This window comes from Ascaphus truei, chromosome 2 (genome assembly GCF_040206685.1).
Source record: "Ascaphus truei isolate aAscTru1 chromosome 2, aAscTru1.hap1, whole genome shotgun sequence".
NCBI lineage: Eukaryota > Metazoa > Chordata > Amphibia > Anura > Ascaphidae > Ascaphus > Ascaphus truei.
In genome coordinates, this window is record NC_134484.1 from 112,829,321 (window position 1) to 112,856,524 (window position 27,204).

General features: G+C 39.1%; 1 protein-coding gene across 1 annotated transcript in view; it reads right to left on the reverse strand.

The window, feature by feature from the left end:
* The window catches only part of XKR4 (XK related 4), a 333,040-nt gene extending 306,307 nt beyond the window's left edge, over positions 1-26,733 (reverse strand). The window contains exon 1 of the mRNA XM_075584300.1: positions 25,926-26,733. Within this exon, the coding sequence (XP_075440415.1) occupies positions 25,926-26,629 (704 nt within the window). The 5' untranslated portion in view covers positions 26,630-26,733. The remainder of the gene's footprint in view (positions 1-25,925) is intronic.
* Between the last annotated feature and the right edge of the window lie 471 nt (positions 26,734-27,204).

A 27,204-nucleotide genomic window follows, 5' to 3' on the forward strand; every position in this document is an offset into this window, starting at 1 on the left:
TTGCACTCACATCTAATAAATAAATGCAAGCGTGTATATATAAGCATGCAATACGCCGCTCTGTAATGTGCAGAGGGAGACTGTGTTCAGGCTAAAGGGGATAAACAAAGGGAAGACAACAGTGTCGAGAAGCAATTCCTGGCTCTGGGACGTTCCTCGAGTCTTCCGGTGATGTCCAATGGGCGGGCTGGCCAGAGTCTGCCTCTGCACTTTACAGAGCTCCGCCGTCCAGTTGAATGGGGTCCCAGCAGAAGTCACGGAGTGGTATCTTGCATGCTTACAGTATATATACGCTTGTATATATTTATCACATTTCTGCTTTTCTAAAGATTTGGATATTAAAACTAATGACACTATTGTGTTTCCTTCTGTTTGTGCTCCACTTCTATATAGGTTTTTTGTCAATAAATGCACCCACATTCTTTGCCATTGTCTGAGATGCCTAATGCACTACAGTTTCATATAAGCTCTCTAGTGCAGATATTACATGTCCACTGTGTTTACTGTGTTTACTGTGCTGTTTTCATGCTCTTGTCCGTGTATTATATTTGTAATCCACTGTATTTTAAACTGTATGAATAGTCTACTGTCTCTGTACGTTCTTCCTACCTACCAATTAGATTGTAAGCTCTTCGGAGCAGGGACTCCTTTCCTAAATGTTACTTTTATGTCTGAAGCGCTTCTTCCCATTATGTGTTATTTGTATTATTTGTTATATATATATATATGATTGTCACGTATATTACTGCTGTGAAGCGCTATGTACATTAATGGCGCTATATAAATAAAGACATACATACATACAATAGTAATGTTAGATGCTTAGGCTTCATAAAGAGATGGTGGCAAACATGCTGAACCTATCTGCCCAGTTTATATCAACATTTGTGCCAAATAAGAAATTTGGTAGTTTGAAAGACGTCTGCATTAAATCAAATGAAACACAAATGATGATCATTGTGATTAAGCCTGCTCTCTAAGCACATAACCCGAAACTCATCGATATTGTGTCACTCGTTTTGTCCTTTAGGACTTCAGCTTGACCTGACTCTGTTAGGTTAGGAATTGTGTGACAATGAAAATCTGCTCTTTTAGCATTTGGGATATAAAATGCAACTTCTTGTGTGAAATAACCCTGCAAAGTGGTCATTGATTTGTTACCGAGGGAAGGTGAGATGGCAAATATAAAGTGACATGTTCTGTGGTGGGCACTTACTCATCTAAAAATATATCGTGTACCATACTTATCTAAAACCTCCCAGCATAGTAACTATTTTGAAATGTGCCAATTTTTACCTTTCACTGCCATCAAGTTACTTGTGTCTTTTTGGCCTTGGAAATGCAACATGGGTCAGATATTGAAAAAAAAAAAAACAGCATTACTTTCATAAACTTCTCATTTTGAATTATATATGATTGTGCTAAATGTATACCAGTAGAAGTGATTGTGAAGGAAGTACACAGGAATCAGAACTGCAAAACGCTTCCTCTGTTTTAATCCATAAGCAGAGCAGGTACGAACATAATGTGATATTTCAGGGCACAGAGGCCCTTTCCTCAGACCCTGAGTAGGGTTTGTTTGTACCTGCTCTGCTTATGGATTAAAACAGAGGAAGCTTTTTCAGTTCTGATTCCTGTGTGCTTCCTTCACTATCACGGCTACTTGTTTACTTTTAGATCCAGCTTTGAGACACCGGGATTAATGGAGGGTGAGCACCAGTGAGAGAATACTTTATAAAGACATTTGTGAGTAACGGTGTGCCACTTTCTCTATATTATGAGCTAAATGTATGTTTTCTGACTCATAACATTAGTTTTATTAACCCGAGTTTGCATCTGTTCAAAATATATAATGTAAAGGTTTCTTCCTGAAGTCATCTTAAAAGTGAGATCAAATTGATACCCTATACTACAGATTACAAACATTTTTTTTTGTCTTGGTTTTTTATTTCATTTTTATTTTAAAAGGCCAAAAGATAGCGGCACAGTATTCACATGGCAACACCCACTGTTTGTCACCTCACCAGGTAGTATAAAGCTATTTTCCATGCAGATGCAAAGAGAATTTCTTTTCCTGAGCCTCTGAGATAAAGCTCGTTTAAGTCCAATGATGTCCAATAAGGGCTTAGCAGCCATGTTAAAATGGTATTTTGCATATGGTTCAAGAATACAACACACATTTTAAAACTCAGCAAGAAAGCACACTACCGTGCTGTACAGTGCAGTCATCGTTAAAAAAATAAACAGACAGAAGTGTAACTGCACCTTTTAAGCAACACTGTGACAGAGGAGGCAGCTCCCAAATAAAGATTGGACACCAGCTGCCCCTCAGCCTTCATTTAAATCCCAGTGTTCCACTCTAGCTTCTTCAAACTCCAGTTGCACCTTGCCAGCATCCATGTTCCCTGTTTGTTCCCTTACCTGCAACCTGACCCCCTCAGGCTCTTTCCCCTTTGTCCCCCTGCTGAGGATGGTGTGCTCAATAATGGTGGTCATGCATCACCAGCTGTATGAGCTGCTGGGTGGAAGAGGGAAACCCATTGTTCTCTACTAAATTTAGGCAGGCCGGCGTGGGCAAGTGACGCCATGCACCCCGCGTCTCTCTGGCCGTGCAGGTGCCAGTTTTCCCATGCCAGTCGAAAGCTCCTTTGTCTCAAAATATGGTTTCATCTCTGGTTGCTAGCTAAGGCATTTCCTTGATCAAATGGTTTTTGATGTGGAATATTTTGACTTGGCAGCAATTGTTAGTATTTGTTGACATTAGAAAGAGAGTGAATTGGGCTACTTCAGTAAAAGAGGAAAATGATAAGATATTTTAATTTGGCGTGGCCATAATGCAAGTAAAGTCACCTAGTATTGTAACTGGAGGGTAATCACCACCAAGCTTGATCTTGGTGGCTTGCTTTGCATTTCAGAGTTGAGAGGAAGTAGCAAGAAACCCACAAGGACAAGTGTCTGGGGGTTCAACCTCTTCCACTGTAGTGTTTACAATTAGTATGTTTGAGGAAAATTCTGCTTCTAATTACATTCAATTCACTATTGTGTACATTGCAAATAATTGAAGCAGTGTATACATTTTGAAATGCCATAAAACTTTACCTTTTTAAGCTAATCATTTAATTAATCAAGCAAGCATGTTGAGTTTCTGCTGATATAGTTACTTTGCCATTCATATGTATTTATCAGGCTGCCTTTGTGTAGGTTTCTAACACAGTGTAGGTGAGGTGTTGATAAGGAGTCTAATGCCAAATGCTTGGCTTTGGGGGAAGGGGGTGCGGGTGATGCCACTCAATTGTCTGTGTTAGTCTAATGCAGGGATGAGCGTGAAGGATTAGAAAAAAACTGTTTGAACTGTTTGAAAATGTAATAAAAGTTTTCACTATAGAGCTTGAGACTGTGTGTGTGTGTTTGTGTGGAATATTTCTGTAGACAGTATGAACAGCAGACCAAGCCTACCAAAAGTTGAGAATATTGGTATTGAATAGAAAGTCCCCCCTTCCCCAAAATATTTTATTAATATTTTTTTTTTCCGGGTTTCTTACCCGGCATAATTTACACTTGCAAAGTCTAATTATACAGCAATATGCAACATCATTGAGAAATAAAAAGGTGGTGATTTACAAAATGTAACATTTGATTAAAAATGAAAACTAGGCATCACATAATGTTTTCTTTAAACCCCACAATTATGCTGCCCTTCTCGAGGAAAAAAAAAATGATTTTTTTTTTGGACTTCTAAATCGATTGTCAGTGAAGGCTTTCTACACTAATTCCCAATGCGCGTGCGTGTGGAACCAGGAAATGCAATTTCTCTGCCAACAGAAAAATCATGAAAGCCTCTGTGTCTTTCCCAAGGCCCGTGGAATAGAAAATCAAAATATCAAATTATTATTTTGATAAGTTCAGTGTCCAATTATTTGTGATGGCATTATACAGTACATCCCATTAACCAGTGGAATAAAAGCATGAAACATCTTGGTGTGAAATTTTATTACAGGTTGACATAATTGTATCGATCACATAGAGTACATTGTGTGTTGTCCCCAAAAAAAGCGTCAAATATTTTTACAATCGTGAAGCTGGTAATACTGACTGTATAAAAGTAAAAAAGGCAACGTTTTGAAAAATAGCGATTTTTGAGTTCTTATCATCTTTTGACGGTCAATTTCAAACTTTCTTTTCTGAAAAAAACATTATGCTTTATGTAACAGTAGTGCTCATGCATCAACTCGCGCTCTAGTTTGCATGTGTACAAGCATTGACGGGCTATGGCAGGCATACAGATACTGTATACTGTAGTACTGTAGTGTATGCGTGTCATTGGGAATTAAAGTTACTACTGTATAGTACATTATATTACATTATAAACCTTGCCAACCAGATGGAGATGACTCAGTGTCAGGGGTGTATTGAGCATAGCAGCTGGAGTCACTCATGTAGTCTGCATTACAGTTGACAGGTGCCTGCTGAAGCTGGTAATCAGGCACGGCCAAGTAGCAAGGATTGCAGTTCACCAGGTTTTCAGTGACGGTCGGCCCGTTATTAGAATAGTATTGTTAAGCCGGTGGTGGCACATTGCAGGCTCGGATGTACAAATCTTAAACGGATTAAACCTGACCTTTCTCCTTTTGAAGTCACCATGAGCAAACATACCGGCAAATACTGGGAGCACTGACCAATAACCTCTGGTACTTCCCGGAGGAGGGGCTGTGCGAAAAAAGCAATCATTCATAGTTAAAGTTTGTCTTAACGAATTCTTCCACCCACGTTGATTTGGTGAAAGTTTGAGGAAATCATATTTGTCAATGATATAGCCTTATATCTCTGCTAAAGTCGCCTTCTTATCTGTTCCGGCATTTTTTGTAGAACATTTTTAATATGCGTAACTGCAGTCAGGTCTAGTTTAAGTACTTGACATGATGTTCAGTGTATGTCCATTCAGCAAATGCGCAGGCATAGCAATGTAGAATAATTTGATGATATTTTAATGTGAAACGCCTACATTTGATAACGTCTTCAGCGACCAAGGTCAATTAACAATGGATCACTGTAAGGGACACTGTTTTTATCTGTTTTTCTTTAAACACCTGCACATTGACTAGCCACTACCCACTGTATAGTCTATGCAAAGGGATTCACTTTTGCTATCTGGCGGATATGAACAGAACTGCAACCAAACAAATCAGAATCCAGGTAATGCCGGAAATCAGTTACGGTAAACAAAGCTGTGATTGACAGCCTTCATGGAAGATGATCGAGTGAATGTTGCGTGGAATACAGCAGACTTCACAGACGCTGGTCCGAGAAATGGTCGGATAATGGCAGCTGCATCTGTATATATATATACTGGGCCGCCGACAGGCGGGGAGAGCCTTGAACATGTATCCTGAACTAGGAGGCTGTTGGGGGCCCGGCTGGCCGGCACTTGAAGTTGGGCCTGGCTAGAGGCTGGGCCCAATTTCTGTATCCAGCTGCCGGGCCGGGCTGGGGAGAGGATGGTGACCACAATTGTATTTGGGGTGTGGCAACTGTATTTGGAGTGGTGGCGGCAATTGTATTTTGAGGGGCGGTGGTGGTGACAGAAATTGTATTTGGAGGCACCAATTGCATTTGGGGGGTGGTTGTAGTAGCAGCAATTGTATTTGGGGGGGTGGTGGTAATTGTGTTTGGTGGGTGGCATTTGTATTTGGGTGGTGGTAATTGTATTTGGGGGTGTGGTGGTGGCAATTGTATTTGGGTGTGGTGTTGTTTGTATCTGGGGGTGGTGTAGTGGTGTTTGTATCTTGGTGGGTGTGTGTCTCGGTGGGGGTGTAGTGGTGTTTGTATCTGGGGGGTTGTAGTGGTATCTGTATTTGGGGGGTTAGTGGTGTCTATTGTGGGAGGAGACAGATTAAAGCAACTACTCAATAATACGACAGCAGGTGATCAAATAAGAAAGCAAACATCAAAATGATTTAAATATGGGAGTTATATGTTGCTGGTTCTGTGCTTTTCTTACTATTGACAATAATTATGTATGGCATCAGTATTATTTATGATTTTTTCGAATGTTGCTTGGTAATTGTATTTTCATTTTCTCACTATATATTTCATAGTCACTTGGACATTATTAATATGTTTCTACTATTTATCATCTATTTTACAATGAATAAATTAGTCCCAGCATTTATTGGTACACTGCAGTTAGATACAACAGATTCCTTCCCCTGAATAGAATGTGAACAGCACACAGGGTATAGCGTAGTGAATGGACTTGCGTGCAGGTATATGATGGATGATGTTTTTCTTGTTGGACAAATAAAGCAGGCGAGATTATACGAGTTCACCCTTTTTGTTTTCCCATGGGCCTCTAGAGAGTGAAGCATCTCAATAGGTTAGCTATTTAGTGGCATTCAAAGCCTGCACAGGGATCAGACAGTGGGTGCTGCAGTAGTGCATCAATCTTACGGTATTAATAAATCCCTGTGCGCTCTTAGTAAGGGAGAATACTCCTGTATATAGTACATGGAGGTGGAGTAGCTCAAATCGCCTGATTTCACTTTGCTTTTTTGATGTTCAAAATCTTTGGTTTTAACTGCACTACAACAATGAAAACAAATTAAGATAAAACTTAATTGAACTAAATGAAAGACCACAACATACAAACCATATTTACCACAAAGTGTTATTTCATAAGACCTTGTAGAGCCTACAGACACTTTCTAGAACATTCATGTGAACGGGCTCTGAGGTGTCAAATGATATAGCACTGCTTAGTAAATATGGGCCACTGTATAAAATTCAGTTATCTGGGTGAGGGTCAACCTCTGATTATATTGTTTCGGCAAACATAAACGATCGATTTGTGGCTACAACTGCATCCACATTGGAGGATGAAGTTACAGTAAGACTGTTTAAATCAGGGAGCAGTGTCAAATGTCACAATTAGTGTTTGCAAGAAACCAAAATTAATAATCAATGCTGGTTAAACTAAGGTTGTCAATAAATGTGTAGAAATTCAGGGTACCAAACGGGAACACAGAGCAAACAGCTGTTAATGCAGATACTTTCTCCAGGCTCAGTTTCTAGGCATAGAATACTATCTGAAACATAGATTATAAAATGACTCTGGTTTCTCTATGCTACAATATCTCGTGTAGCCTCTAATGAGTATTAATTGGATGCCATGTTGGGTGGAGATGTGCCAATGTCTTCAAATTTGCGTCTCACATTTTTTTTTTTGCAATTTCCTGTTGAATTTCATGCATTTCTCAGATTGTTCATAAAAGTTTGCATTGCTCGGAATAGCAACCATTTCTCAAACTCTTGCACATTTTGCCTGAACCTTACCAATTTTTACCAGGATTTAGCAAAAATTGCATTCTATAACCGGCCATATGACATTGCACATTGAATTGTAATGGTTGTTAAATGTTTTTCTGTAGCTTGCCTTTTTCACACATTTCTTTGCAATGATAACCTGACATGTTTCTCCCGATGTGCGTGCTTCAGTGAATAATTTGTGCATCTGAAGTGTTGATCCTAAATTATAGAGTACTGCCATTTTTGTTCAGTGTAGATACTATAGATGTTTGCAACATGACATGGTGTAGGAAAATGTTGAATTTGTATTATAGGGTAAATGTAATTACACAGATATGGGTTTGGCATAGGGTTATGGCATGATTAGCCACAATTTAAGCCAAAGGCAACAGAGAGGCATCTCATTAAACAGCGTGTCTGTTCCCTACTAGTTGCGTACCAATGAAAAGAGAAGGTAAGACATGGCAGCAGTAAAATAATGGCTGAGATTGAACATTGAAAGATACACAGTGGACGACAGTACAGTAGAACACTTCTTATATATTAACAAATGAGATCTTCATAGATTAAATTACAGTATAGTGTACAGAGCTTTCAAAACCTCATGGGTTTCTTTTTCAAGTGTACTGTAGCAGCACAGTTAGAAGGCAACGTCTATGTTGGTGCATTAAAAGGTATCACAACCTACAGTACAACGAATCGGTATCACTGACGAAATCCACATTTGCTCCTTCACCTTATGTATATACTACCCCATCTCCCCGTGATTACTTCTTACACACAAAAAACAATCATGGGTGAAAATAAAATGGTCACAGCATTTAATTCACAATCTTATTCATAAATTAAGATGACCTTGTCAGCACCATATGTACAGGTATGTCGAGATCTAGACAAATTTGTACACCAGCCCCCAGTCGTACCCACTCGACTGGCCAATCCAAATTCTATAACCATAATTCCATGAGAATATGTCACCATGCCCAACCATTCTCCACTCAATATTAGTACTGCTTCTACCTCCATAAAAGGACAGTACTAAACTCTGCCACCAAGCATGGCCTATAACACCCCTTCTCCCACCATGAGAGGACATCACCCTGCCCTGACACTCATCATTGGGCTGTATCACCACCTCTCCTGCCATGAGAGGACATCACCGCACCCTGTTACATAGCAGGGGCAGTAGTAGTGTCTCCCTTATTCAATCCATTTAGTGGAAGTGGGGGAGCGCCTTTTTTCCCCCCAGCTGAAACGATATCCAACCCAATCCTCTGGCAAGTTCCTTCCACCACCAACAGGCTTATTTACCTTCAATTGGGCTCATCCCCCACCAAATAAAATAATGTCCTCCAATAACGCATAACTAAATATAATCACACACCAAAGTTATTATTTGACTGCACTTGATTGCTCTTATAACTTTAAAGAACTTGTCTCTTACTGGACGTAAAGCAAGATACGAAATAGACCATCAGATAAGCTGAAGTGCCTCATTATACATACTTAACTAATCACATACATCTTCCAAGGTTTTGATGAGTTGTTTCAATAAGTGCTCGCCCTACAGCAGGCTCCACCAAACAGACAGGTATCTTTAATTGAACAGCAACATAGTTTATAATTGGCTGCTGAGTCATCCTCTAACCTATAGATTGGATGATAATGTTGTCTCACTAACCAAACCATTTGCACACTTGCAACATAACAATTGTGTCTAACTAAACCACCCAGCTCTTTGACTTTCTGATGTAGACTACATGTGCTGTTTCTAAATACTGCATCTAAAAGAATAAATAATGTAAGGATTTTTCACTGTATACTCCAGGCAGGTCTTAGAAACACTTGATAAAGAAATGTATTCTAAAATCACAATCCCAAAATTACAAATTGGTTCTGCTATGCCACCCTCCATTTGCAAATATGTCCCTTTGTTCCATTATAATAGCAGTAGCCATAGGCTACTGTCCCAGTGTTCACTGCTGCACGGGCGCCTGGTGACCTGGTGGCGCATGCAAGGGCGAAAGCCGCGATTTGTGGTCTGTGGTTGAGCTGCAGGAGAAGAGCAGGAGATCGCGATGGGGGGCACGGCGGGGGCGCGGCCATGACGCCACGCGGCTGTTTCGCACTCATTGGCTGAACCGCCGCCGTGACGTAGCAAGCGCTCCGTCGCCACACGAAAAGACAAAATCCTGGTCTTTTACAAAATGCGATCTCTACATGTGCGTGCAGGCCGCTTCTGGGCCTGGCACCATAGAGGAGCGGATCTTGTTCCCACTGTGTACGCCGTAGTGTGCGCAGCAGCGGCCACCAGGGACACAGCCTAAGACGTTACCCAACTCAGGACAAGGGTGATGTCACATATGCTACCTGCTGTACTGATGGAGCAGAGTTTGTTCTCCTACTATCTTATCTAATCATATTCTACGTGTACATTGAATCCTTCCAATAAAGCAATAAACATAGGCCTGGAAGCCTCCAAACAGCATAACAAATTGCACAGAAAACACAATGCTAACTGATTTTTTTAAAGGCTAATTATTGTCTCGTTTCTAAATCAGGGACAAACTGATGCAATTATTTAAAAGCTGTGGGGTTTAGAGGTGAGAAGAAAAAAACACTCAAGAAAATAGGTAAATGTCCTTCCACATCAAAATTCAGCTGTATAGCAGTTCTTAAAAGATTCTCAATTTCATGAGTTAGCAAACATATTATTTTAAATCGTGTTTTCACCAAACTAGAAAACTACCTGAGGATTTCTCCACAATGTGTGCGGTCGAAATGAAAAGTAGGAAGTGAGGTCAATTTGCAGAAACAGACTGATTATTTCATATTGTAAAATCCACAGTGTACATGCTCATTTTTCTCTTGTTTCCTAGATACACCATACATGCTTTTCAATAGGAGATTCACATGCCACTTATTCATATGTTCCTCTCTTTCTTAGGTCCAGCTTTCAACAGCGAGAAGTAAAAAAGGTGCTAATACATAACTTTGGAAAAGCACAACATCTTGAACTAGGTCAAGCCTCTCAGGCTTGAAGCTATCGGAAATACTATCCAAACAATAATGAATGATCCTGCTGTGGCTCTCACTGCTCCATAAATTCATCACTGCTCCTTTTATAAGGAGCCAGAACCTATAAACGCTGAATATTGCACACTGACATTTTATTCCACGTATGTCAAGCCGTCTGTGACATTTTTGGTTCATTCTGAGATTTCAGTGTGCCAGTTTTTCAGTGTTTCTGCTTTGCAGCCCAACCAGAGCTCAGACACATTTATTTTCTGGTTTGGCTAAACAGCATTTTTTAGTTAAGTAGGGGGGAAGAAGTACAGTAACTAGTGATTAGTGATAATTGACTGAATCAACATACTGTACATGAATATACACATAGCAGCCAAATTGTATCCCATATTTTATGCCCATTCATCTAGATGACCCTATTTAACAAGAGACTATTGGGCATAATAGATAAAGCTGTTTCATGTGTTGGGAACATAAAAATCCACATGAGATTGTATAATGGTATAATAAGTACATTTATATGCTTCCAGAATCCTGAATACAAATTCCGTTTAGAAATTTTGATAAGCTCATTTTCTAGATCTTCCATATACTGTAGTTTGTGAGTTGGAAATACCAATTTAGATAATAATAGTTGCTTGATTTTGCTTTTAAAAAGTGCATCAGTCACAACATTGAACACACATTTATTAAACCTACTGTTTCACGATTAGTTCATCTGGTCATCCAGCCTTGTCCTTTGAGTTTAAAGTGTATAGTTACATTCAGTCTTCAAAAAAATAATTATTTTAACTATGGTATATAACAGGCTGCAACAATATGTAACCATGTTATGCAAATATCCTCCTGACTTTCATCGAGGAACAAACAAGTAAACAAGTGAGCACTCACATTCTTCTCTACATTCTATCTGGACTTAAGCGTCTATAATACTGTATATACTGTATTGTTATATTTGGGCTTTGGTATTTATACTATATTATTCTATATGTCTAAGTCAGGATGAGATAAAGAGAAGACTGGTTGCGCACTTGTTTTTTCCTCGCTGAATGTCAGGAGCTTATGTGCATAATACGCCTATATTGTTGTCCGGTGAAAGCACCAAGCAATCCTTTTATAAGTGAATGTGCTCCTTGTGTAAGGTAGTACAATCCCAAAGTGCGGGGAAACAGCCTCAGGTAAGGAGAATCCTGCTTGAGCAGCCAACACAACATAAACAAACAATATCTTTAAAGTACAGGTCTCCTCTAAGACAGAAATACAAAGTAGAGCTCTACTCACAAGTCCCATATGGGACCTGAAACAAGGTCTTTCCACTGTTCTTGGTTGTCACATTAAATGGAGACTTGCATTATGAACTTGTGAGTAGAGGTCTATTTTGTATCTCTGTCTTATAGGAGACCTGTACTTTGAAAATAGTGTTTCTCCTTGGGAATGGACATTCACCCATTTCTAACCAGAAAGAAAGTATGCCAAATATCAGTTTATTTCGTTTTCAATGAATGACATGCTACCTGAACTTTACAATATACACTCAATGTTTTAATACATTCTTACTTAATGTGCCATATTTCAATTCACTCCTTTCCCCCGCACCATGTGGTGGTTCAAAAGACAAAAATATCTTTCTATTTCTAAGCTCTCTTATATTAATATGTTACATTGTTCAAAACTCTGCTGAACAACATGGTGCAATTCATTGAAATTCCTTTATTAAAATACAATAACAAATACTATCCTACATACTTTGTAATATATCTCAGTGACAGCATTTTTTTTAGGTTTGCTAAAAAGGCAAAGCAGCATTACAGAGGACCTGTCACAATATATGTATGTTTCAGTGTTATTACTGACAGGCACTATGTTTGGATGAGCCCTACAGGGTTGTACAGTATCTGCTCCAATAGGCAACGAATCATACAACACGTGTATGCTCCAATATAGAACACTAGCATTAGACATGATTCACCAATTGAATATTCAGTGTTTAACCCCAAAGCCCAATTTAGTTTCTTTATGGAAATGTCATAATAGGTAGAAACTCAGTTGAAACAATTACTACAGCATATGAGAGGCAACAAAAACTACTGCTTAAAAGAGAATTAACCACAAACATAAAGCACTGCTCAGCATATCCATATGTATTACCTCATATCTGCCCAAATTGGCCCCAATTTGATGAAGAGGTGTACACATGTAGGTAACAATACACATAATAATAACAGGACCAAAGTCCAAATAGAGGAACACCAATACAAGTGTGGAAATGGACTCGAGGGGTCTCTGGAGAAGAATTGATGGCGATGTTCTGTTTCCATTTTGTCTGTTCTGTTACTGCTGCGGCCAAGTTTATTCGAGCATTTGCCCGTTCTTGGCCGCAGCAGTAGCCTGGCGCGCGCCCGAGTGAGATGGGCGCGCGCCGAAGCAGCGGAAGAGCGCCCTCCGATCGGGGCGCTCTCCCTACCGCTGCCGGGTCCGCCGGGTCCCCCGGAACCCCCTGCCGCCGTCCCGCAGATCGCGGGACACCAGGGCTCCCTCGGGGAGCCCTGTACGCGCGTGCAGGGGGCGCAGGCTCCCGAAGACGCGTGACCGCGCGTCTATGACGCGCGGCACGCCGAGGGGCGGCCACTAGCAAGCCGGGAAATCTCCCGGCTTGCGGTACCGACCACACTGCAATAAAGTGTGTCGGTACTGTATGTCTTTAGTGTCTATTTTGTGTGTAAGAATGTGTGTGAGTGGTATGAATGAGTTTCGCTCATAGTAGATTTACGACTGTGCCTGTAGTTTACACCCACATTTCTGGTATCAAGAAGTACCTGGTTCATATAGAGAGCTGTTTTAATCCAGTTTTAACCAGGTTTTAATGATCTGTAAAATGATTGGCTAAGAATAAGAGAGTATTTATTATATTCTGCCTAGTAACCTATTTTAAACAAAGGAATCAAAAATTTATAATAAAAAAAAGCCTGCTTGGACAATCCCTTGAAAGAGAGTCTCACTGACTTTTGTGTGTGTATATGATCATACACTATGCTGTTAAGGAAATTAACTACTCATTATCTACGTACCCTTGTTTGTGAGTTTGCAAACAACGACACGAGTACTACCTTTAAACCTCACCGGACCCTAACGTCTTAACGTCCCTCCACTGCTCTGCCTACATCATATCGTCCAACACGGCTTCTTTAAATATAATTGTCTCTAAATATATGTATTTCTTCATGTTATACCCAATTGAATGTATGTGAAAAGGTGCCACGTGAATTTGCGTCCCCCTTTTTACATTTTTGTCCCGTTGCTACTGAAACAGTGTTAAACATATTAAGACGAGCCAGAATAAAAATGAGAAACTGCAAATGTTGTTCAAAAACTTTCATTTTAGGGCACTATCTGAATCCAAAGCACTGTAGTATTTGTCAGTAAGATAGGTAAATAGCTTTACATCTTTGTGTCTTCAACTATGGAAGCTTTGAAGCATATATAAATAAAATTGCCTATGTTATGGATAGCTAGTGCTGAAATGTCACATTTGAAAAATGCGTCTCCTTTTACAAATTAAGTCACCTATTTTGAAAGAGAAAGTGATGCTCCACTTCTGCATTGCAAAGGTCACAATTGATGCCTCTGCTCTCTGAATTCCTTGGAAGAAATGTTTTATACTTGGCATAGAAAAAGAGACAAAATGTGCAGACAGACAAAAAGGGGATTTGTTTGGTTGATGTGATCCCTTTGCATGATTCACTCACCTTTTCATTAAATGTTACACTACTGTAATGATTTGTCAAGTTTCCAAACTTGCTATGGGAAAATCAAGTACTTAAACTGTCATACGTTTTTTCCATCACATACTGTATGTGGCAAAAATAACATCCTGTTGCAACTGCATAATATATTTCCCGTGAGGTGTATGTTTTTATAATAAGGACATTAAGATTAAAATTAGACATTGATTTCTGAAGGACGTGCCATAGTGAGAACTAGGGATCAAGCAGGTCTATTAATCTTTGGGACATAAGTACCAGAACATTTTCTACCACCCGAATCAGTGAGGGGAGATTCCCAAAGCTCCAGTAAGGAGTATCGGAGCTCAAGCCTATGTTACCTGTCATTCAAGATACCTCTTATCGTATCTTAGTGAATCCTGCCCAGCATCGTCTGCATCGTGTAGTTCATAGGTAAAATGTAGCACTGGTAAAAAAACATTAAGTTACCCTTATAATCAGTGGTCCACAAATCACCAAAAAATCTACTCGCCCAACAAAAAAATCTACTCGCCACCTAGTACCACACGTGTGGTGCTTGGGCCAATAGGAGCTCGCCACAATGTTAAATCCACTCGCCCGGGCGTGCAAATGTATAGGTTTGTCGAACACTGCTTATAATGTTCTGCCTATCATAGGGTATACTTTAAACCAGTGGTGGCCAACTCCAGTTTTGAAGGGTCACCAACAGTTCAGGTTTTAAGGATATCCCTACTTCAGCACAGGTGGCTCAATGAGAATGACGGAGCCACCGATTGAGACAACTGTGCTGAAGCAGGGATATCCCTAATTCCTGGCCTGTTGGTGGCCCGTGAGGATTGAAGTTGCTCACCCCTGCTTTAACCCTAAGCGCTCAAGTGATCAGAAAATGACAGAAATGTGCTTGGTATGGGTAAATGAGGGGTTGAGGGGTGATCATTTTCCTTTTACAATGTATATTACTCTTTCTATAATTCAAGTTAATGGGTGAGATGTATCAATGTAAAGATAGTTAGTATAGAAGTTTGTTATGCCCCATTGTTCCATTTTCAGTTTGCGTCAAAAGTAAGAAAGCATTTCTTTCGTGTAATGCAAATTGTTGTTAGCCAGAAAAGTTTATGGATTTTTTTTAAAAGGAAATACCAGATAAAAAAAATAACACACAAAGATGGCGAGTTTGCTACATCTGATTACAATCTGTGCAACATATAACTCCCATTTTATTGCCACTCCCAAACCGCAAGCTGACATAAACAGTGCAAAACGTGGTGCAAACATTGGTACATGGATTTAGACAGACGCCATTTGCATCAAATTTGCCTTGACATCACCAGTACATAATCCACATTAACTTTTAGTATACAAATGGCCAGGTAAGTATATATATATATATATATATATATATATATATATATATATATATATATATATATATATATCTGGAGAGAGCTACACATTTATCATGCTGGATCTGGCCTAGCCAGCCTTATTCTTATAAAGCTATTTGCATGTTATACAGTGCACATACTGTGGCTAATATTTATCTGTACATGCTTCTAAAGTAGGCTATGAAAGTATTCTTATCACACACTGTTTTGCTCCACCATATTTAAGAACCATCATTGCATAGACTCTTTTTTTTATATTATACTTCATCTTATAAATTAAGTGAATTTACTAGGGTTACTAAACCTTTTGCATTATCATCAAAGTAGACAACTCATAGAGTATTCTTGACATTTCTTGTGCTTATAGCAGCAGTCTCTCCCAACCCCTCCCCCCCCCAAAAAAAACAAACTAATGTAGCAGTTATAGCATACAGTAGATAGATGTAATTGTTTCTTGGTGAATTTTGCATGTTTAATATTTTACAGGCTTTGGCAACCTTGGGTGTCGTAATCAGTGTGAATGGCAGCAGACATTTTAACCTCCCACGGAGGCACCAACTCATATGTCCAGAATTCAAGAACAGCGTTTCCAAAGAGCAAGATTGTTAAAAACAGCAAAAAAAAGGATTTTGCACTGGTAATGATAAAGAGGACACCTATATTTCATGGTGTGTAGAGTAGATTGCTACTTTTGTACTACCATTCAGATGCAGAGACCCCCGCTGTGTTAATCCCGATGGGCCATTACCGCCTACTATGCACTGCGCCGTCGACGGTCCACGCTTTGCAGACTGTGCACCAGCACATGCTCTCTGGCAGCTGATAGATACAAGATGCTACTCTGTATATCACTCAGTACGTGGCTTTCTTTTGCATTGACTTTCTTCTGAAGCTCCATGACTTTCTTGTACCTTGTCCAAACATGCTTAAACGTTGTTATTTATCTCACACTAAGAAGCTGTACAATAAATCAACTCACCTTTAGAGTATGAAAGTCTTAGTGCTGTCTTGTGCTCCAGTGATTAGCTAGTATACAATACAATGTTGATGATAATGCTGTATGTCGTCTGGTGGAGAGGTGAGGGGAAAGCTGCCTCTAATTCAGTGATCGGGGCTCAGAGGTACATGAAATCTTGCTTTCAGTACCTCTGTAGTCTGTCTTCTGATCTGAGCAGAAGAATACCGATGCTTGTATCAGTTTCCTGGTCCAGAAGATGGTGGACGGGTGACTCGGCCATTGTGGGACCTCCCCCTAGGGTAACCTTCTCTCCTGGTGGGCATCCTGGATCTGGTAGTTGAGCAGTTGAAAAAAAAAGAAAAAGTATCCGGAGCCACTGCAGTGTCCCGACAATTAGCAAACACGAACCCAGGTAAAGAAAAGGGCTTTATTTCTGCGCATACGTAGACATTTATTCTCGAGGGAGGACAAGTTATACATGTCTATGTGTATGCAGAAATAAAGCCTTTTTCTTTACCTGGGTTCGTGTTTGCTGATTGTCGGAACTCTGCGGTGGCTCCGGATACTTTTTCTCTTTTTTTTTCACCTTTAGCGAATGTCTTCCTCCAGTTTCAAAACTAAAGCTCTTGCTGTAAAACTTTCTGTTATCAATTAACATGTCTCATAGAGACACATTCACGTCATTGTTTAAATTTACAATCATGTGTTGTTTATTATGTGGACTGGTGTGGATTGATAGAGCCTCACTTGTAGACATATTAAGAGGGATTCACAAACCTCGTAAAAGGGGTAATCGGAGCTCGATCGGCAATAAAGCTGGATCTAGCTCCTATACCTCTTATCAGAGCTTTGTGAATCCCAGCGAATGTGTCTATTCAATAGATACATTATAGTTATTAATGATGTATAGAATAGAGAATTAAAATTGGGATTATCTGATTGCTTCTCTACCAAAAAAAAAGCTGTATAGCATTTTCACAAATTTAATTAAATTAAAAGATTATGCCTGGATTGATTCTGCATTTACTAAATTTCTTCTCTTGGGAATCTTGGGTAGAGAAATGAGTTGCACACTAAAAAATGTGTGAATGCTCACAGCACTATCTGAAGTTACAGTATTGTAACATGTCCTTTCTGTCACTTGCTATTTTATATGTTAATATGTTGTGTCATCTGCCATCCCCAATGTGCAATCTACTGTCACAGATCAAAGTATTCGTAAGCTCTTTTGAGGTTCAATACTTCAGTTCACCACAGTTTGATCCCTAGTTACTCAGTTTAAACAGGTGAAGATATCAGCAGAACATAGTGTAATTACCAGGTTTGGATCCAAAGTCAATTTGTCATTTTGTGTTTGCCAATCAAAGTAAATGTGGTTACACTAATTCTTTAAAGACAACGTCCAATTTAGTAACATGTATGGCATGGGCACTAGAAAGCATCAACAATGTTACACATAATATATCACATTTATACTGTATACTAGTAAATATTTTAGAATATGTTTAAGAGCTTCATATTTCCCAACTATTGACAATAACACATCATGGAATATACAATTAATTCATTTTTGATTGTGGACTAATTCAGGAACGAGCTCTGAAAGAGTTATTTAGAAAGATGCAGTATCAGGTACTGTATTAAGGATCCCCTGTATATCTTCCTACAGTGCTCTTTCCTCTGAAATAGAAAACTACTAAAGTATTTGTAAAGGTAATGAGATTTGCGTAAAAATTGTGAACGTATTAGAAATGTATCATGTCCTAATATTAATTAAGGATGCATAAAAATCAATTTTTTTTAAATGTCACCATTTAATTAATGAAGTTACTTTATAATATTTATTTGATATAATCTTCTTATCTACTTGTAATTTCTGGATTTGATATGTTATTTAGGGTAAACGCATATGCCATACTGTGAGCTTTTTTTCTTTCTCAAAATCGATTCCCTGCCAACCGTTTCATCGAGACTCAAGAGGGGCAGATCCACAAAGCTTTCTTTAATCAGGGCAACAAACATAGCATTACCTAAATAGGTAGCAGCTGCTAGCTTCCCTGAGTTTAACAGAGATCCACAAACATCCGTTAAGGTCCTCATTACCATATGGCAAACAGGGCATAAAAAACCCCAGTGCTAGCTCGCTCGGACACAGCCTTGCATTAGCCATATGCTAAAGAAGGGGGCAGGTATATATTGCAATGCAATATATACCTGACATCTGCCTCCCCATTTGTTTAGAGGGCAGACATTATCTATACCTTCATGGCCAGTAAAACCGCACTTAACACCTTGTTAGGAAGCTTTGAAGATCCCTGTCAGCACTTAACAAGCTGTTAACTTAAGTTAACGTCTCGTTGAGTTACTAATGGACCTCTGTGGTGCTAATAATGCCGCTAAATGCGTTTTCAGCTAAATATCGCCAGCCAGTGAGCGAAACAGGGTGCGTGTGCTCTGTTTATAGGCTCGGAATTACGCAAATCTGTCAATTTGAGAGAATTTCACAAGCCAATCTAGTAACTTTATAGAATGTATCAAATTAGCATATTAAACAATATTGCTCAGCTTAATACGTAATGCTTATCGAATGACGTGAACTCTAACACTGACACAGCTTTTTCCGAAAACTGCAACTTTTTGCATGGCTCCCAACCTCATATGAAAGTGTTTTGATTATTTCTAAGCCGGAGTTCAAATCAAATTTAGGTGCCAAATAACAAACACTGTGTAGATGTCATTATCATAATACAATCTTCTTATTTGGATAATTCTATAATTGTTCTTCAAGGATACCATTGTATGGTCTTCTTTTTTGATGAAGGCAGCTCAAAGAAGCTATTGTAATTTTAATAACAAATTAATTACGAAGTACAGTATCTACAAAGTATCATGAATATAACAAGGATTAGAAACTTTTGCTAGAACATTAACAGCAATTGTACAATGTGCCTACATAAAAAGATGTTCATAGTTGACTAAAACATAATTACACTTTTTTCAGTAAACAGTGACAATCAATGTGACTTATATTCATAACACTGTAAAAAGGTTAAATCTATGAGGCACAACTTCTGGTATTGGCCACCTGGGTGTCTTCCTTTCTCCACCCCTCCCCCTCCCCCCCACCTTTTGGCACTGGGAAGGGCTGGAATGGACCCCGGGGAGACAGAGTGAGAGAGGGGTGGAGGGAGTAATAGAGAGTGATGGGCAGAGTAAAGAAGAGAGAGAAAGGGGGGGGGGGGGTGGGAGAGAAGGGGGAAGGGTGAGAGAAGTGGGGTAGAGTGAGACAGTGGAAGTGTGTGAGAGAGGGGGGAGAAAATACCTCCCCCGCCACCACTGTACAACCTGGGGCACCTGGTGCAGATTCTAGTGCTGGGCCCCCAGTTGGAAAGCTGTATTGAAGAACTTGTTACATATAAATTATTTACCTGTACATCAGTTGTATGTACATCAGTTGTATGACAAAGTCGGAATGACACACATAGTCATCAATCAAAAATGATCATCACTATTATATACAAGTGAATCGTGTTAATTACAAAGAGGACACAGTTTCACCTAAAAGATACAATCTGAAACTAATAATTCACCGCAGAAAGATGTACTATCTGTGCAATATTTTAACAGAATTTATTTAAGAATATTATTTTTCTATTGGAAATTTTCCACTCCATATCATTAGAATACATCCCTTTGTGTGATTATCAGACCTAAAGAGACCGTCTTCGGGGGTAAAGATGCTTTATTAATAGGTTACTATTTTGTTTTAATCAATACACTAATCTTTATACACAGATCCTTCATATCATTACCTGAAGTAAAATAAAAATATTGTAATGTTAGGGTATCCGCGGTGACATTTAATTTAACAATTTGTTGATGGATGAAAAAAACATGACAATGATATCAATGGCTTTTAGCAACAAAATAGTCCAAATGTCATTAAAGAAAGTGTAATATTAATAGCAATGCTTAACAGCAGCCCTTACACAGTGTATAATGAAGAAATATAGATGAATTTATAAATTAATATTGTAAGTACTGTAAATATGAGCCCTGATGCATAAACTTTTAATAAGTTAGCTAGTTTAATAACTGAATTCTCACGCACTGTTGTACAATGGAAGTGCAGGCTAGACTGATGACTTGACATATAGGAGAGTTATTCAAAGAATCAATAGTCATTACTTAATGACATATGACATCTTAACTCTAACTTACACCCGATGAAAGGGTCATTCTGTTCCCTGAACATTGGGCTTGTTTTTTCCTTCTCTCTCTTTAACAACAGACTTTAACAGACCATGTAATGAAAATCCCAGCAGCAGAGGAAAACGTGACATTTTGAGAAACTAGGAAACAAACAAAAATAATCCCATTGTATCAATAGACTATGCAGTGGTGGTCCATTGCTTAGACCAGGGGTCTCCAACCTTTTTGTGCCCTAGGGCACACTTACTGTATGCATTCAGGAGAGAGTGGTGGGCATCAACCAATGCACAAACGCACACACAATACACTTACAAAACCATGTTGGGGACCCCTGGCTTAAACAGTTTAATGTTTCTTAGATCCTTACAATTTCAGTTGTATTTCACTGCTGCTCATAAACTGCAGTGTCCAAATCCAGAGGTTTCTTTGTCTTTCCTATTCCAAAATTAGTTAATGCTTAAAATGATCACAGTAGCTACTGACTGAATAGTGGTTATATGACTTATCACATATGTGCAATACTGTTGCACTCCATAAATGTGTGTGAGAGAGAGAGAGAGAGAGAGAGAGAGAGAGAGAGAGAGAGAACCTTAGCTGCAAACAGTCATATGCATGTGACTGTCCCATACAGCTGTACACAATACACACAACACAGCGAGTGCATGAACAGTATTATAGGCAATAATATAAAAATACTGTATACTTCACCCAGAACAAGACACGGAAATTAAGACACAGCACATCCAGATAGGTTGTAAACCCCAATTTGTTTTATTATAAAGCAAAATACAATTAAATTTGACTTTGCTCTAAAATATATATTTTTGTGGTTTACCACTTACCTGAATATGTTGTGTCTCCCTCTCTGCGCCTTAGTTCTGGGTGAAGTACTGTATTTCTTTATTTCTTTAATAATCAAAAATGAATAGATGATACCGTTCTGTGGCTATCGAAATGATTTTATATGTGCGAGCTTTCGAGATACAGGTTTTTCCTTTAAAACATTGCATACTGGCATATATCTGACTGAAGCCTATCTCTCCCCCATGTGCTGTATGTAATTTATGATTTACGGTCTTACATTTCTTTATTTCTTTTTATATATATATATATTAGCTCAAACAAATATGCTTGTGACACAGAATGTTGCACCATTCTTTTTGCATGAAAATAAACCCAAATTGCCCATTGCATAAATAATTAATCTCCATAAACAATGCATCCCTGTTTTATTCCTCCAGAAATGGACAAGCATACAGAAGTGTGAATCGTTTAGCAGAGATTAGTAGGACAATTGAAGATTACATTGTTAATATGATGCCCTCTATTGGATGTTCACTTTTTGCAGCAGGCTTATTCGTTGGTCTTTTTAAAAATGATTTACTTGTTTGTTAGAAGATTCTCAGTAGGTTTATTTCCTGTCTCCTGCTCTCACAGGACAAAAAACAGAACTTTCAATCAATTGAAGTGTTCAGTGGACAGAAGGCAATGAGGAAGAAGTGGTTTTGGAAGAGATGTGGTTTTCAAACTAAGTTCCATAATAGGCCATAAGGGGCTCCACAAAATATACTGTAATAGCAGATACTTTACTTCTAATAATGCATATTATATCAAATAAAGAGTAGTTTAGGGCAGTAGCTCACAGGTTTCCATGATTCATATACAGTAACTACTGTATAAAAAAAAGACTCAGAATGATCATATACTGTACATAAACCATTGACTGCAAGAGTCCAGCGATGCAAATGTTGCTGCCATGAGTACTATATACTGTATGCAGATCTGATATGAATATATGGTTAACATTAAACATTAATGTGATATGATAGTTGGACATTGCATATTGCAATGCAATTGACATTGATGTCATTACAGATCCCTTTGCTACTCTAGGTCTATACTGCATTCACAGTGATTTACTGGAGATGCAAGTACTGTACACTAATTAATTAACAATGCATTGTAGGCACATTCAACACAGGTCTGATAAGGTAATATCCATTTTAAGAACTTTAAATGCATTTGAAGTATATTCCCATGTTTCTACTGACCTTCACATTTGTTGTTCTCAGGGCTATAAGCAATGAGTAGAAATATATGATTTATAACAATGTTGCCATAACATACTACCTCTATAGAAAATAAATACTTTGTGTTATTGGTCTCCTGCTCCCATTGGCTGAATACGAAAACATATAGCAAATCAGAGCGGTCACAATGGTAACAAAGAGATACTGTAGATGAGGTAAGATTGAATAGTAACAAGGCAGTTATTAAAAAGCCAATGACTTGCCAATTTTCTTAGAATAGACATATTGGTAATTAATGAGCACTGGCACTCATAGGGAGTACTTAAGGGCATGGTTCAATAGAAATGCAGCTAACCAGCTGTTAACTGCAAAAAGGAGCCATAAATGTGTTTAACTCTATTCATTTCATTCACAGCATGGGGAAGATGTCATCACAGCACATTTAATATAGAGGTACATTTTGATAGCATATTTTATGAAAGTACTATAACATTTTCTATTTAATTAATGTCATAATATATAGTACCTGTAATGTGGTATGCTAATGACTAAATAATTGATTTTGAAATTCACATAACTTATTAAATCCATGTTCACTCACATCTTATCGTCTAAGATATTAAGGGAAAGCACTAGAAAGTCAAACATATTGTAGGGTGTTTAGGTGGGTGATCAGTATTAAAAAGTGGTGAAATATCTATGAGGAATGAAAGGTTATCAAAAAGTTGGCCCTTTAATTTGGCTTTAAATGTATCCACAAAAAAAAACATTGCAAATATTCTATAACGTGTCATATTCCATCGTTCTATCACACGTCTGGACAGGAAATCACACTGATTGCATCATAGCAAACAGATCCTACAGTAGCTTTTAAATTATAACAATGTACTGTATACAGTATGAACATTTCAAACCATTCCATATGGGAGAGACTTGTAACGCTTTCCAAAGGAAAGTGACATGAAAAATTATGTTTGTTGAGAAGAAAATTGCAAAGAAAAGTTTTAGTATATCCAGAATTAAAAGAAGATTGTAGGACATCAAAGAATGGAAAGGCTGTATGAGCAAGAGATGCTGAGTTTCTGTACATAGTTATGCACTACATTAAAAGGCACATACAGTAAACTGTAATGTCTTGCACAAGTAGAACATTTAACAAACCTGTACACCATGACTGGGTGTGGAATACATTATTTAAATACACCAACAAATTTACCTTTCCTGTTTGCCCAAATCAGGTCATGTCACAAACTATATAAAATACATGTATGAAAGAATACAATAATTACGCTATATTTGCTCATTTTTTTTACATCAGACATTGAGTTTTGTGTATGTTTACCTGATACACTTGCAACAACTGAAGATCTTTTGCTGTCATGTAACCCTGTAGCAAAGCTTTTACTCGCTGACATTTCTTCTATACACATTTTCATAACCTGTTCAAGTGAGGTTTTGCCACATGTTGGGTCAGTCACAATGAATGAGGCGAAAGAAACTTGGCACAGACCCCTACATCCACTTACCACATTGTCTGTGAATCACAAATCTGTAAGTTCCTCAACTTGTCAGCCTGGTGGCTTTATTCATTCACTGTATTCAAATATAATGTAACACTAAGCAGACACAGCACGGCTCCTCCTTTTTAAAAAAAAAAACTATATTAAAGCTAATGCCAGCTGAAGCTTCCAATCCCCTCAAAAGCTACATCCTTAGAAAGAGTAAAAACAAGGCTTTTCATGTGAGATAAGATGCACTAGATTTGTCTTTTGAGTCAGACAGTTCATATTTGTTTCAGCCAGAATGATAATCCACAAATATCAAAAGCACAAATGAAAGAAACAAAATGCAAGCATATTAATAAAGATCTCCCATGCCATAAATATGGGCACATAGTAAATAAAAGGGCAATCTACAACTGGCTAAATTCTAGTGTACTTCATACATGTGCACACGTCAATCCAATGTATTCATCTGCTTCCCAAGCCAAACATATGGATTGTTAAGATAATATATATATATTTTTTAAACAAGCTTGATAATATGTTAATTAAATAAAAAAAATAATTATTGATATTATAAGAACACCATGATGACATTACAACTGGTTCAAAGTTGCTTGGTAAAAGGCAACATATTTTCAAGTAAAAAGAGATACATACAGTACTTTATTATCAAGTGTCTTAAGAATCAGTTTGCCACGTTTTTCTCATGATGTCATTACTGATCCCTTTGCTACTCTAGGTCTATGCTGCATTCACCGTGATTTACTGGGGATGCAAGTACTGTACTGTAATTAATTAACAATGCATTGTAGGCACATTCAACACAGGTCTGATAAGGTAATGTCCATTTTAAGAACTTTAAATGCATTTGAATATATAATTTCACTGCATGTGTAATCAAAATATAAGTACTAGAAACATAATTTCTTTATTTGGTGGCTATTTTACTGTAAAACTATATAAATATGTGGCCTAATGTAAACCTTTGTCAGGTTGAACATTGGGCATTTGCTGCTCACATGGCCTCTACAACAACTCCTTCATCTCCCTCCCCTTAAGATAGAAGATAGAAGTAATATCCTCTGTAACAGTGCCTTTCACATTGGGGAATTGGTGGACAACATAATAATTTAATTGGGAACTGTCACTGATTATTTAATTTAAAATAGCAGCGTGTTACTGGTTACAACGCAAGTCAAGTATTGAGGACACCAGTAATTTCACATGTTGATAAATTATATTAAAAAAAAAGTACTGTACTGTATATATGTTTTCCTTTTTTACGATGTGTTCATGCAGTTTATCCTTAACCATGACAAATGATCGGTGCTTTAATAACCAGACAATGGCATATTCTGGTTACACTGACTTTTGAAGGGTTATATTGATTTTAGATGTTCAGATCAAAAATTGGCAAATCTTTGCAAAGGTCTGTTCATTTGTCTTTATGATCTCTCACACACACACACACACACACACACACACACACACACACACACACACACACACACACACACACACACACACACACACACACACACACACACACGATGGATAGAAACACACACCTGTATTGTGAAGAAGCCCCAACCTCTTATCGTGATTGTAACTAATTCCGTCCAAAATACACGTGCGTAAAGAGAAACACACATTTTTTTTTTAAAACAAGAAAAACAGGGAGCACCACTAATTGCCAAGCTCTGACAATGAACAATATAGTGTGTACACTATATACGTGTGTAAGGTGGGTAGTATTTATTTACCTCCAGATTTGTCCGAGCTGCAGGATATGGATGAGTGACTGCACCAGCCAGATGCAGAAGGAGCAGGAGGCAGACCTGTTCTTGTTCGCCCTGCTGCTGCTGCTGGTGTTGGTGGTGGTGTTATTGGTGTTGGGTTTGTTGCTGGCTGTTGATGCCTGTCTCTGTGGGGTGGAAGGTCTCACGTCCACCTCCCCAGCTGCTGAAGAGCTGCTGGCACCTTTGCCTTCCACCGGAGCGCACTGGGAGCTGTTCTCGGTGCTGAAATCGTGCACGAACCATCTGAAGCTGAAGACTTGCACGGACAGCGAACCCAAGACCACGAAGAACAAGGTCAACCCGAACCACCACCGGTAGCCCCGCATGTAATAGTCCACGGACAGCCAGATGTCACTCCCCACGTCCGCAACGTAGACGGCCACGGCGGCCAAGATCCAGAGGCAATCCCACACCGAGTAGCGCTGCTGCTCCCTGCCCAGGCGCAGGCACAGGGAGGACGCGCCACCACCACCAACTCTATCACCTCCACCGCTGCTGCAGCAGCACCGTGAGCCCCCCTCCGAGCAGCCCCCATCCCCGGCACCGGATCCCAGCTGCGACCCCGGAGCCAAGCCCTGCACTGAGCCCGAGTGATCCGAGTTCTGCAAAGGGGTGAAGGCAACGTCGCTTTTCTTCATTTTTAGCATCCCGTCTGATTTAGCGGCCATGATGATTTATAAAAAAATAAAAAAAATATAAGAAAAAAAAGAAAAGAAATGAGGGATGGAATAATATAATGATGAAAAGAGAGAGAGAGAGAAGGGAGAGAGAATCCCTCCTTTATGTGACAGCGTTTCTTTCCTGTTTCCTCCTCCCTTTGGCTTCCCCCCTCCTCCTCCTCCTCCTCCTCCTCCTCTTGCTGCCCTTGCCTCTCTTCCTGTGCTCCTGTGTTCTCACTGCTCTGCCTGGTTGAGTAGAACGTGGGCTGGACCATGTGCAGCGCCGCCTGCCTGCGTGAAGACAGCCAACCTCAACCTGCAGCCACAGTGCCAGGACCACAGCCCAACCCTCCCCACCCTCTCTCTCTCGCTCTCACTCTCCTCCACGAGCTGATGGGGAAAGGGATGACCTCATCGCTTTCCCTTTCTCCCCCTGTCTCTCTTTCACTCCCAGTGCAGAGAGGGGAAGGCAATGAAAAGAGAAGGAGGGACTGCAGCAGGGCGGGGAGAGAGGTGAAACGAGGATAGTCGGGGACCCACAAAGAAAGGATGCTGGAAGACAGCATTCTACCATTCACAATAAA